A 12,732-nucleotide genomic window follows, 5' to 3' on the forward strand; every position below is an offset into this window, starting at 1 on the left:
CAAGGTGCAGCCAAGGTCGCCTTGAACTCCAGATCCTCCTGCTTCCTCCACCAAGTGATGGGATTACAAGCAGTCACCATTATGCTCAGCTTCCACTGGCCCTCTTTAGATTTTTAAATTGTATTTATCATTTGGGTGAGAGATAGAGATGTAACCCACGGGTGTGGGCAAGCACGTGGCAGTCAGAGACCTTCTGGAGTCAGTTCTCTCCACTGGTCCTGCGGACTCAGCTCCAGTCAGGCTTACAGCCGCACTCTCCCGGTGTTCTTAACAGTCTTTACTACTCCAATGCTGTATTAGTGGTTCTGCACAGGTGTTAGCTAGCATGCTGGGCTGCTGTTAAATCTGATTACATAACCACATTTTCAAACAGTGGAAAATAATTTTTAAAATATTAGAACACAGCTTGGATTTTAAATGATAATCAGAAAATAAATCTGTCCAAAGTTGTTATGTCAGAGAATGTCTATTTTGTCGTGCTGGATTTGGGAGCTGCATCCTGAAGTGTTTACAGAAAATTATCACGATGTTTTTATTGTACATTGTAACCGTTCCTAAAAATCCACAGCTAAGGTAAAGCAAGCATAAAGGGTTTAAACTTCACTAGGCACTGGGTGAGCTGCACTGCTGTACTTTGCTGTATTTTTGATAATAGCAATGAAACAAAATGAGTGAGGTAAAGTGAGCAAAATAAACGATGGCTTAATGCGCCAGAAAAAACAGGAAATGTGCAACTAGAGAGACCAGCACACATGGTGCAAGCTCGCACTACAGCAAGTACGCCGGAAGCAGGTACTCATGGGTAGACTCCTGGTGAGCTCAACACACCTGAAGAAGCGAAATGGGAACAAAACCCATCCACTCCCTTCTGGCATGCCACAGCAGAACTGTCATGTGCATGAACCGGCCAGCCAGCAGCTGGCGGCTTTCTTTGAAAACACAGGCAAGCATGTTGGCACACCTGCCATTCCAGCTCCTGCAGGCAGAAGCAGAAGGATCTTGAGTCCCCAGCCAGCCTGGACTAAGTTCCTCTCTGAAGAACTAGGAATAAAAGTCTGTCACAGGGAAAGGACAGCTGACATCGGGACATTGGATCTGGAAATCATATCCATGCAAGGCACTGAAGAATCCACAGCTGCTGGTAAATTCTCAATTCCAAAACAACTGTGCTGGAAGACAACGCTAGTGACCGTGATGGCAACCAGGCAGGTGGCACAGAGCTAGCTCCTGGCTTGTGTAGCAGACAGGTTGGGGAAGAGATGCCTGGGGCACCTCCACACCAGGGCTCTGCTGCTGACCACTGCTATCTAAATCCACAGTATCAACCCTACCACACACGGGCAGCATAGGAACCACACCCTGACCCCCCTTCTTAAGGACAGAACTTATGATTTCACACCTGTAGATAAAGATTCATAAACTGTTCAATATAAGCCTAAGAATGGCTTCTATTTATTTTAAATCAACAGTCCCGCTGAGCTGTCAGTCTTAAATAGATTACATCTCACTCTGAGAGCAGCTTTCTCCAGACCCAAAGCAATGAGGAACACCAAGGCTCAAGATCATGGCTCAGGGAACCACCTGACAGCTTGCTCCAAGCCAGGGGGGTAAGCAGAAGAAGTGGGGGTCATCCACTGGTCTTGGGTGAGGAGTCACAGCTCAACAGGCAAAGACGCCCTCCTGGCTCTCACATTCGCATCGACAGATGGGAAAAGCTCTTTACAAAATAAACATTATTACAAGATGGGGTTACAGTGCCAGTAAGAGCACTGACTGCCCCAGTTTAGAGTCTTGCATCTGACCAACCAAGACTGGCAGCCTGGGGAAGCCACAGATGACTTTCCCATTGCATCTTCTCACCAATAAGGGAACAGAATGGTCCAAACATCCCTCTTAACGATGTGAGTTCCAAGAGGTCCCCATGCACAGATAAGCCAGCCATCTATATTTTTAGAATTGTACTGTTTGCTGCACACTATGCAAGCCTGAGCCTGGATACCTACAACCTACATAAAAAGCCAGGGAAGGTGGCACATTCCCATAATCCCAGTACCAGGGATGTACTGGCCTCCTGGCCAACCAGTCTGAAAGAAATGAAGACCCTGTTTCAAAAACAAGGAATAAAGAGGCTGGAGAGCTGGCTCAACAGTTAAGAGCACTGGCTGCTCTCCCAGAGGACCTGGGTTCAATTCCCAGCTCCCACATGGCAGCTCACAGCTGTCTGTGACTCCAGTTCCAAGGGATCCGACACCCTCACAGACATACGTGCAGGCAAAACACCAATACACACAAAAATAAAAATAAGTCAAAAAAGAGGGAAAAGGCAGCAGGAGATACTCAAATGTGGACCTCTGCCCTCCACAAGCACACATGTGCACATATACAGACAATACACACAAAAGAAAAACAAACTGTACAAAATCTGGGAGGTATGAGGCAGGCTAAACCCAGAAAAATGTTATCTTCTCCTAAAATCAAAATTGGTGTTGAGTGCAATTCAAGGATTCTGTGTCTAAAGATTCTAGTTCTAAACAATGTGCTTTAGAGCTCAGGAAACTAGAGTGCTGGCAGTGAGTGGGACCTTGCACACTCTGTCCCTCTCCAGCTTTAACTGTAATGACTGTCACAATGCCTGCAGACATGCTCTTTAAGGCCTCAAAAAATTTACACATTTAGAGTGTGGCGTGTGCATATGTGTACGTGTGGGGGCCACAGCACGCATGTGGAGGTCAAAGGATGACCTGTGGGGGCCAGTTCTCTCCTTCTACCATGTGGGTTTCAGGGACCAAACTCGGGTTGCCAGGAATGGCGGAAGGCATCTTTGCCTGCTGAGCCAGCTCACTGACCCACCTGTTAAAGCCTTAATGGTAGAGAATTGTGAATGAAACAAAGGAGAGCTGGTGGGATATAAACTGTAACTCTACGGAGCCACCACACTATCTCACTGAACTTCAGCACCAAGATGGGCAAGGGAAGGGTGGCGGTGGCACTCAGGAGGTAGAGGCAGGTGGATCTCTGAGTCTGAGGCCAGCCTGGTCTATAAGAGGGAATTCCAGGAAAACCAGGGTCTCTGTGAGTTCGAGACCAGCCTGGTCTACAGAGCTAGTTGCAGGACAGGCTCCAAAGCCACAGCGAAACCCTGTCTCGAAAAACCAAAAAAAAAAAAAACCAAAACAAAACAAAAAGATGAGCAAAATGTCTTGACCTACACCTTACATGTTATGCACATACATCATGCCTGTCAAATATGTGTATTAGCATGTGTATGTAATATACAGAAAGGCATGTAGCTAAGTGTGACACACATCTGTAATCCCAGCATCTAAGATAGGAAAATCACTGAGTTTGAGACCATCCTGGGCTATAGAATGAGATGCTGTCTCAAAAGAACGGACATATTGGTGGGGGGGGGAGGCCTTAAAGATTTACTTCATGCCTGCTTAAGAAAATTATCATGTAACTTAGCAAATTAAATCAAACTGGAAGGTAAGTCATATTTGACCCTCAGTACATAGGAGGAAACTATGGTGAGAATTAAAGTGCTTAGAATAAAAATAATCCATGGCTACACTGACACGTAAATATTTTGTACCAAAATCATAAAGAATTTAGACTGAAGTACGGTCTCTCTTAACAGTGCTACCGACGTGGAACTGTTTGTATCAAAACCAGAGGAGTCAAACTGAAGGGTGCATTTCTCTTACCTATTTCTGAAGCTGTCGCTTTCTGATCTGGTTCATCATTTAGTCCCGACACTATGGAGTCTAAAATCTTAGCTGAAATATTATCCTCTTTCCTTCCTGACATAAAACAGTTAACAGCAGATTAAAATGCTGAGAGGCGTTTGTATTTGGGCTGCTTTAGTTGGGGTTTACAGGGCCTACTACCAAGGTCACCAATAGACTGTCGTGTCCAGTGTTCAACTCTCAGCTGGACCTGGCACCCCTTAGGAGACTAAAGTCCCCTCCAATGTCCTTCCTTTGGCACTCAGGATACCCTCTCCACCTTTCCTCTGCTCCTCCATGCATCTGGGCTCAGGACTATCTAAAGCTGCACTGTGGCCAGCACTGCAGACTAAGAGCACTCATCTGTGGTCTCCACGCTCTAACTGACTCACAGTCTGTGCACGCACACATGCGCACCTCCGCTTGCTTCAGACATCGCAAACTTGATTGCTGCCATCTAACCCACCAACCAGCACCTGTGCCCCAAGTCTCCCAGGTGGGTCTTCCCTTTGGGTCCTTTCTTCTCTAACTAGTGATATCCAATCCATCATATGTACTGCCGAATCCCTGACTCCTACCTGCTCCCACCATGGCTCTGGGGCTGTGCCGCCATTATTTCATCACGCACCACCATCTCTCAACGCTACAAACTCTAATGTTTTCTGGCCTCCACTCCCACCCTCCAGAGCCAAATCTCATCCTTACCCTGTATAAAATCCACCCAGGCCTTTTGCACACACCTGCAGCCCATACAGTCAAGAGGACAGTTTCTCAGGGTCCTGCCAGCTGATGTGGGCCCTCTCTCCACTCCAGTCTACTGCTGGGCTTCTGCCACATGGGCACGCCTGCAGCAGTTCAGTCTCTCCTGGGGCCTGCTACAAGGCCTATTTCTCCCCAGGCAGCTCTGAGCTGATGCCCTGGCTCCCTGAGGCTCTTCCTGCCTGAGTCCCTCATTCCTGCTTCTCTTGGGTTCCTCTTCCTTCCCTTACACAGGTTTGCATTCCAGCAGGCTCTTTATACTTTAGATTCTGCACAGGAGAGAAAGGAAGGTTCAGATGGGCAACTTTAGTCCAAGACTGACATAAAGCTGGATGTGGCAGCTCACTGTGGCAGCCTGGCAGAGCCCACAGTCCTTCCCCATCTACTGGAACCCGGGAAACACTCTGGAGATGAGGCCTGATATCATACAGGAGCAGGCACTGGGTGGCCACCCTCTGTGGTCAGAAATCACTCAGAACAAAGGACCAGACACTGACTATTCCGCACAGACACGCCCTCCCAGCTTCACTACTGCTCGAGTGATCTTACCAAGCTGCTTCATGCTATGGTCCTTCTTAGCTTTATGGAAGGAAGCATTATGTTCTTTTTCAGGGGAAAGGCTATGTTCACTGGCTCTAGAGGCCCTTCTTCCTGACATGAAATCGCACAATAGAAATAAGTGTTAAACTTACAAATGCTGCGGTTACCAAGCAAAGGAACTAAGATGAATTCAGTAAGTTCTGAATATACAGATATATGAATATATGCAGATATATGTATGTATATACACACACATATATATTTTGAACTGTTTCGGAATAAGTAAAAGTGTCATATTCTCATATGTTTCTTAAGTGCTACAGTGATTCCAGAAGAGCCTAAGAGTCTATTCATTCCTGAATCCTTTGTTCTTTGTAGTACATGCAAAGCTCACCCTGTGAACCAAACACCCAAGCCCTGTGTCCTAGGCACCTTTGAGTCAGGACATTTGCTCAAATGATGACCCACTCAAGAAAGACAGAATGTCTGGTGTGGTGCCAACCTTGCTGAGGGAAGGGCCTCTGGTGAGTCAGTGCCTGGCCAGTGAGGCTGGGCAGCTAAAAATCAACCAAGCTGCTGCCGGCTCAGTGAAGCTCACAGTCAGAATTCTTGCAAGTCCCTGATGGCAAATTCTCTTGAGGATCATAGAAGAGAGGAGACCCAGAGTAGGGTGAGGAAAAGGAAAAGAGAGACCGTGTCACTAAGCACTGACAAAGGAACAGGTATTGGAAAAGAGAGTGTGGAATGTATGCTCGCTCTCAGGAGGCTGAGGCAGCCTGCTGGGCTACGAAGTGTGTTTGAGGCTGGATACCTAGTAAGACCCTGTCTCAAACAAAACCACCAAGAAAAAGCAGGATGAGGAGGAAAACAGGGCTCCCAAAAATAAAATTAAAACAATACAAGGTTTCACCAATTGCCTCAAGTGAAAGACTCTCCAGCACACCACACACACAGCCAGGACTTCCCAAACTATGAAAACACAGCTAACATAAGTCATGATGAGTTAGTCTACCTACTTCCTGGCTGCGGGGTAAGCATAAGTGATAGAGTGATTTAAATTCATTTATCTGGAAGAAATTTAACTGAAGAAAAAAACAAAATAAAACACCCCAGGCATGGTGGTACACACCTTTAATCCCAGCAGTAAGGAGCCAAAGGTAGAGGAATCTCTGAGTTCAAGACCAGCCAGAGCTATACTGTGAGACTTCGTCTCAAAACAATTTTTTTTAATTTATAAAGATAAACAAATCAAAACAGTACAATTTAAATAAAACTTCTTTTAAAATAGCAACAGCAGAAGGCAGGTAGTAGACACGTGTCCCAGAGACCAGGGAAGGGCAGTTCATCAGGATGCCATCCTAACAACCCAGAGCGTCAGTCAGACCGTCAGTTACAATGAGGAATTTACTTAAAAGACTAAATAGCAAAAATGTCTATAAAATCAATCTTCATGTCTCAAACCTCTAGACACATTCCAAGAACTTCAAGTAGCTAAAATATTAAGTGCTTAGAAAGTCAGAAACCAAACCAAGGGGAAAAGAACTAAGAAACCAGAAGAGAACATTTAAACACTACAGTCATCCTAACAAGGAGTGAGTGCCAACGACCACCAGCACTGCACTCCGGAGGAGTCAGGCCACTGACGGAGGTGTGCCAGAGCCACCAAAAAGTTACCACCATGGGAAAATGCAGTCTCACTAGGAATTACATCCCCACATTTACCTGGAACATCTGGAAAGCTCTGAAGCACTGGGAAGGGATGAAGGAAGTGTCTGTCCATGGAGCCCTGTGGCTAAGGCCTAACATCACCCTTGCCCTTTTACCATCAACTGTCCCTGTGGGCTTCTGCCACAGACGGCACACATAGGAAAAGGCTTTTAGCATAAAATGTCACCACAACATGACAACTAGGCGAGGCGTCACTGCTGAGTGAAAACCCCAACCACCATACTCCTGCTACTTATGACGTCACAGGCTAGAAAGAAGGTAATTCTTCCAAAACTATTATTGCTCAGCCAAAGCCACTTCGTACTTCAGTGAAGTTCGTAAGCCTCCAACACTAGCGGCTGTCCCAGGATCCCCAAGCTCTCCTGTCCTGTCTGCTAAGCAAATCCCAGTCCAGGCCTGTGAGGCCATTTCTCAACAAGAGTCCTTCTTTAAGTGCAACAGCATCTGCCTGGGGGCTCTCTGTGTCTGATCTGCAACAGGGTTAAACTCTTTCTACCAGAGCAGAAGAGCCAATGAGACCGAGATGGCTGACAAGTAATTCTGAAAGGAAGTTCAACGCACCCATCAGAGTTCAATAGGTTCTCCTGCCCTGGGCAGCACGAGCTTGCATGTATATATATACACACACCCCTCTGTGGATATGTGCAGACGCCACAATCTCCAGTTTCAGCGTCTACACCCCCTTCCCGGGTGTGGCAGTGCTGCTCCCCAAGGCTCCCTTCTAATACCCCCTGGCCAAACACAAAGGCCGGCCTCCATCCCAGCTATGTGCACAGGCAACTTTGCAGTACCTTCCAGTGAATTCTTGGATCGCCGTTTTGATGCTTTTAATGGCAAGGACCTGGATGCTCCCGCAGAAACCTCAGCCTTAAAGGAGAGAAGGAAAGGAATTACTTGGCACATTGCACATCGATTCTATCAGAACTTACTTTTCACGCTCTGCTGGAAGAGTGTAACGGGACACATCTTTGGCCTGAGGGACCACACCAGCCCATGTGACTATAGCCTCGAACCTGAAGTGAGAAGTAGAGCTAAACCTCCTCGCCCTGCATGTAGATCCTTCTGCACCACTGACTGGGAAATACTGTGAGATGTGCCTATGGGGAGTCTACCTCTGCTGCTACACAGTCCCAGGCTGAAGGACAAGACACTTGTCCACTGTGCTGCGCAGCAGGTGATTTCCTCAGAGGCTCATCACCTCAGGGGGTAGCATCTGCACAGGCTAAGATGTCACAGGGTTAATCAGCAATATAGCTTTGCAGGGCCCCCTTCTTAGATGCAGCCCATTACTGGCCAAGAGGTCACACACGGTACATGACCGCACTCAATTACGGTAATGGATTTGTACAGAACTCTGTAAGTAAAACCTTCTCGCATGGTTTAAAAACAAAAACAATAATCAGATTAAAAGGGGGGGGGTGTCAGAGAGAACACAGTACAGCCCTCTCCCTCAGTTCCTCCCTCCCTCCTCCTCTCAAACCTTCACCCCTCCTCCTTCTTCATTCTCTCTACCTTCTCCTCCCCCAACCTCCCCACCCCCGCCTTGCCTAGCACAGTCTGCCACTCTCATCCCCAAATAGCCCCATGGCCTCCCCAGCCCTGCTATAGTTTCCTGCATCTCCTGGTTCTGAATACTTCAAGATGAATTATGGAAGTTGGTTTCAACTCTTCAATAGTTCCTCAACACCTATGATGAAGCTGGGTGGTGGTGGTGCACACCTTTAATCCTAGCACTCGGAAGGCAGAGGCAGGCGGATCTCTGTGAGTTTGAGGCCAGCCTGGTCTACAAGAGCTAGTTCTAGGGCAAGTACCAAAGCTACAGAGAAACCCTGTCTCAAAAAAAAAAAAAAAAAAAAAAAACCCTATGATGAATCCAGCCTCCCCAAGCAGACCAAGATGGCCTGCAAAGGGATGACACTGATTATGGATCAGCTACAGAAGAAACATTGTAGGGTCTGAAATTCACCAGGCAAAGCTTAGATGGATCCCTCTACCTGGCTGTCCCTAGAAGCCACCTCCACCATCTCCCCCAGATGAACTACACATACTAGCCTTTTCATGCAAAGATGTGCATAAACCTCGAAGGGCCCACAGAACGCCATTCCACCTGCCCAGCAGGTGATAAGCCAGGCACACCGCAGGTGGCACAACAGGTATTAAACACACCCTCTCCACCCAAGCCCAGCAGACCAGAGAGGACAGAGCACTCCACAGCTTCGATGCAAGTCTAAACCGACATCTCTTAAAACTGTTCCTCGGGGGCTAGGAAGATGACTCAGTGGGTTAGAGTGCCGGCTGCCAATGACCCTTCAGCTCAGTTTGCCAACCTGATAGATCCGCAACCACCTGGGAATTGGGCTTCTGGGCGTGTCTGTGGGGTCACCTTGGGTAGATTAATGAGATGGAAAGACACCCCCACCTCACTGTTGGTGGGACCAGTCACTGGCTGGAAACTGATCAGATCCCTAAGCTCCTGTGGTTATGTCTTCCTTGCTATGACAGACTGTGAGTCAAATTAAACCCTTTCTCCCTGAAGTTGCTTTTGTCAGGGGATTTTCATCGCAGCATCAGAAAAGTAACTAAAACATCACGCAAGCAGAAAGGCCTGAGTTTGGAACTTCAGAATCCACACAAAAGGTGGATGCATGGCACATGTGTCTATAATCCATCTGTTCTTACAGAGAGATGAAAGGTGAAGACAGGAGAACCCCAGGAAACATGGCCCAGTTAGCCTGGGGCATAAACCAGAAAAACAGCAAAGATCCTGTCTCAAAAGAGGTGGAAGAGAGGACTGACACCAAGAGTGTCCTCCAGTCTCCACACACACATCATGGCAGACAAATGGCTACACTCACACACACACACACATGCACATGCATGCACACACAACATACACATTTTGCATACATGTATACACATGCATGCATGCATACATGCCTCACACACATACATGCATGCACGCATACACATGCTTCACATACACACACACACACATGTGCACACACTCACACATACATATTGGCTTTTATTGTCAACTTTCCACATACTAGAAAAACTAGAGAAAAGGAAGCCTCAGTTTAAGAATCGCTTCCATCTGAGTGAGGTGACCCAGTCACAGAAAGACAATTATCATATGTACTCACTCATAGGTGGTTTTTAAACATAAAGCAAAGAAAACCAGCCTACAAACCACAATCCCAGAGAACTTAGACAACAATGAGGACACTAAGAGAGACTTACATAGATCTAATCTACATGGGAAATAGAAAAAGACAAGATCTCCTGAGTAAACTGGGAGCATGGGGACCTTGGGAGAGGGCTGGAGCGGGGAGGAGGAAGGGGAGAGGTACAGAGGGGAGCAGAGAAAAATGTAGAGCTCAATAAATAAATAAATAAAAATAATTGCTTCCATCAAGAGCCAGGTGTAACGGTGCAAATCTCTCCTCCCAGCACTCAGGAAGCAAAGACAGGCTGCTCTCTGAGTTTGAGGTCAGCTAAGTCTACAGAACAAGTTCCAGGACAGCCAGCACTACACAGAGAAACCCTGTCTCAAAAAAGCAAAGACAGAAAGAAGCACCATCAGGTCTGGGAGCATGTCTGTGGGGTACCTTCTGGACTGCTGACATGCGCAGTGCCATCCCCAGCAGGCGGGCCCAGACTATAGAGAAGCCGACCGAGTCTGGGAGCAAGGCAGTGTGCGGTGTTCCTTTGCTCTCTGCTGCAGTCCTGCCTCCAGGCTTCCTCTGATGATAGGCTGGGATGTGGGAGTATACACCACACGAACCTTTACCTCCCCCGGGTAGGTTTGGCTCAGTGTTTTAGCGTGGCAACAGAAAAGCAAACATGAACAGACAGAAAGTCCGGTTTGTAAACGTTACCTCCATCTCTGCTTTGGCATCTTTGAAGGATCCATCTGACTTTTTAGGCATCTCCCCTGAGCTTGCTGACTATAAAAAGAAGAACTGTTAAAATCTGTAATATTAACAATGAAAAGCAAAGTGCCGAAATACAGCACATGGCACGGAGGAACACACAAGACATAGGAACACATTGCCGCTCCAGGTTTGAGAACCATGTTATTCTACCAAGAAGTTCCAGAGTCTTCCAAGAAAACTGCAGAGATCTAGAGACACCCTCGGGTAGGTAGGGCCTCTCAAGAAATCACACAGGACACCTGGGATCCAGCAGTGAGGGGTGACGTGACTGTAAACCCACTCCTGTCTTCTGGGTGTCTCCTGATAATGGAGTAGCTGCAGAATGGAAGGACTCCTCACAGCTACAGTGAAAAAGCTGTCGGGAACCAAGTGAGTACTGTAAATTCCATCTTACTCCTTAAACTAGCTCTCTGAGAACAGAATCATTAGTAATTGCTGAATTCAGGTCAGCCTCAACCTTCACAGCCATAGCTTCTAGCCTCAGAGAGGCAGAGATGGTGGCCAGGCCCCAGCAAAGACTGAGCCAGCAATTAGGCTCTAATGCCACCCTCGAGCCCCGCTGACTGCACACCTTTGCACCTTTCTTCACAGAAGTCCACCAGGCAGCCTGAGAACATCTCCTCCTTCTAGACAGTAATCTAAGAGCCTGGGAACTGGCCAGAGTAGGAGTGGCTGCAGCAAAACCCCAGAGGGTCCTTTGTGAGGGGTGTCACATCTGCATAGCACTTCTAGCCACAGGAAACTTCACTGTTGGCTTCCCAGACCCCCAAAGCACAATAAAGGCACCCCCAGATCAATAGCAGAAGAGCAAGGAGAACAGAAACACCAGATCTCAGCAAACTAAACTTCACTTGACTGTGGTTTTCCATCCTTTGAAACGAAACCATCACTTGCGTTTGGCTCTTACACAAACCCTCCTATCTGGAACAGCAGCAGCTTCAGTGAGCAGGACGTGTGGATGCTTGATCTGGAGTCAGGCCGAGGAAGGCTGTTTGTGTGAGGGACTGCCTCGCATAGTTGGAAAACAGCAGAATACACCTGTGCCTCTCAAAACTCAGCTCAGTGAAAAGTACTTCCTTAGGCCACTAACAAGAGGTAATGAGAGGAAACAGCTCATTTCCCAAAGTCATCAAGGAACCCAGGTTACCATGACACGGGTACATTATGACACTGGGTACGTTACTCTGGGATGTGTGTGGGAAGTTAAAATGTGACTTAAATAGCAAACACCCAAGTAAGTGCCCAGCAGAACACTAAACACAATTACCGACAAAGTGACACAGCCTCACCACACCAGATCTAGAAAAGGGAACACGCTGACACCCAGACAGGCAGTCCCAGGACACCGGCACAGCTGGTCCACTCCTCTCCCAGACAGTCACCTTGCTGCAGCACAGAGCAAGATGACAGCCACAGGTTGGTTTTGGGCCAGCCTACATCTTGGCTGCCCTCTGGTCAACAGCTGCAAGCAGACAGACTCTCAGCCTCTCTAGGATGCTTCAAGCACACTGGGCTCTAGCCACCTGTGAGAGGGTTCTCTGGACATGCAATGAAGGATGACCTAGATTTAACTGAACTGGGAAGACCTGCAGACCATGGGCAGCATCACTCACGGGTTGGGGTCCCAAAATAATTATGAGAGAAGGCAAACTGCTCTGGGACTCCATTCTCCGGGGCCTGCTGTCGAGTCCTCTCTGTCGGGACAGACTACACCCTGGAGCCACAACAGGAAACCCAACCTTCTCTTGTGAGCTATTTGTCACAGCGCGGAGAGAACTAACTAGGCACCTGCATTCACAAAGCCATGAGAAACAGGACAGTTTCCTAGCCAACCTCAATTTTACCTGAAAATGTCATTAAAGAGGAAGTACAGGAAAATGGAGTCTTAAGACAATTATAATGCGTAAAGAAACTTTGAAATTAACTTGAATCCTTGATAAGCTCAGTCATGTCCACACTCCAGGGGAGACCACACCTGGATATGTGGCGAATGACACAATTTGCAAACAGCAGCAGACAAGGGACCTTGGGATCGTCTAGTGAGA

The 12,732-nt window shown here is 47.5% G+C and overlaps 1 protein-coding gene across 1 annotated transcript in view; it reads right to left on the reverse strand.

Annotated features, from left to right (window-relative positions):
- The window catches only part of LOC121433334 (TRAF3-interacting protein 1), a 48,381-nt gene that overhangs the window by 26,364 nt on the left and 9,285 nt on the right, over nt 1-12,732 (reverse strand). The window contains exons 6-7 of the mRNA XM_041631696.1: nt 10,631-10,699; nt 7,544-7,619 (exon numbers count right to left, since the gene is read on the reverse strand). Of these exons, the coding sequence (XP_041487630.1) occupies nt 7,544-7,619; nt 10,631-10,699 (145 nt within the window). The remainder of the gene's footprint in view (nt 1-7,543; nt 7,620-10,630; nt 10,700-12,732) is intronic.

This window comes from Microtus oregoni, unplaced genomic scaffold (assembly GCF_018167655.1).
Source record: "Microtus oregoni isolate MIOR12 unplaced genomic scaffold, Mior012 000038F_ref0000394, whole genome shotgun sequence".
Taxonomy (NCBI): Eukaryota; Metazoa; Chordata; class Mammalia; order Rodentia; family Cricetidae; genus Microtus; species Microtus oregoni.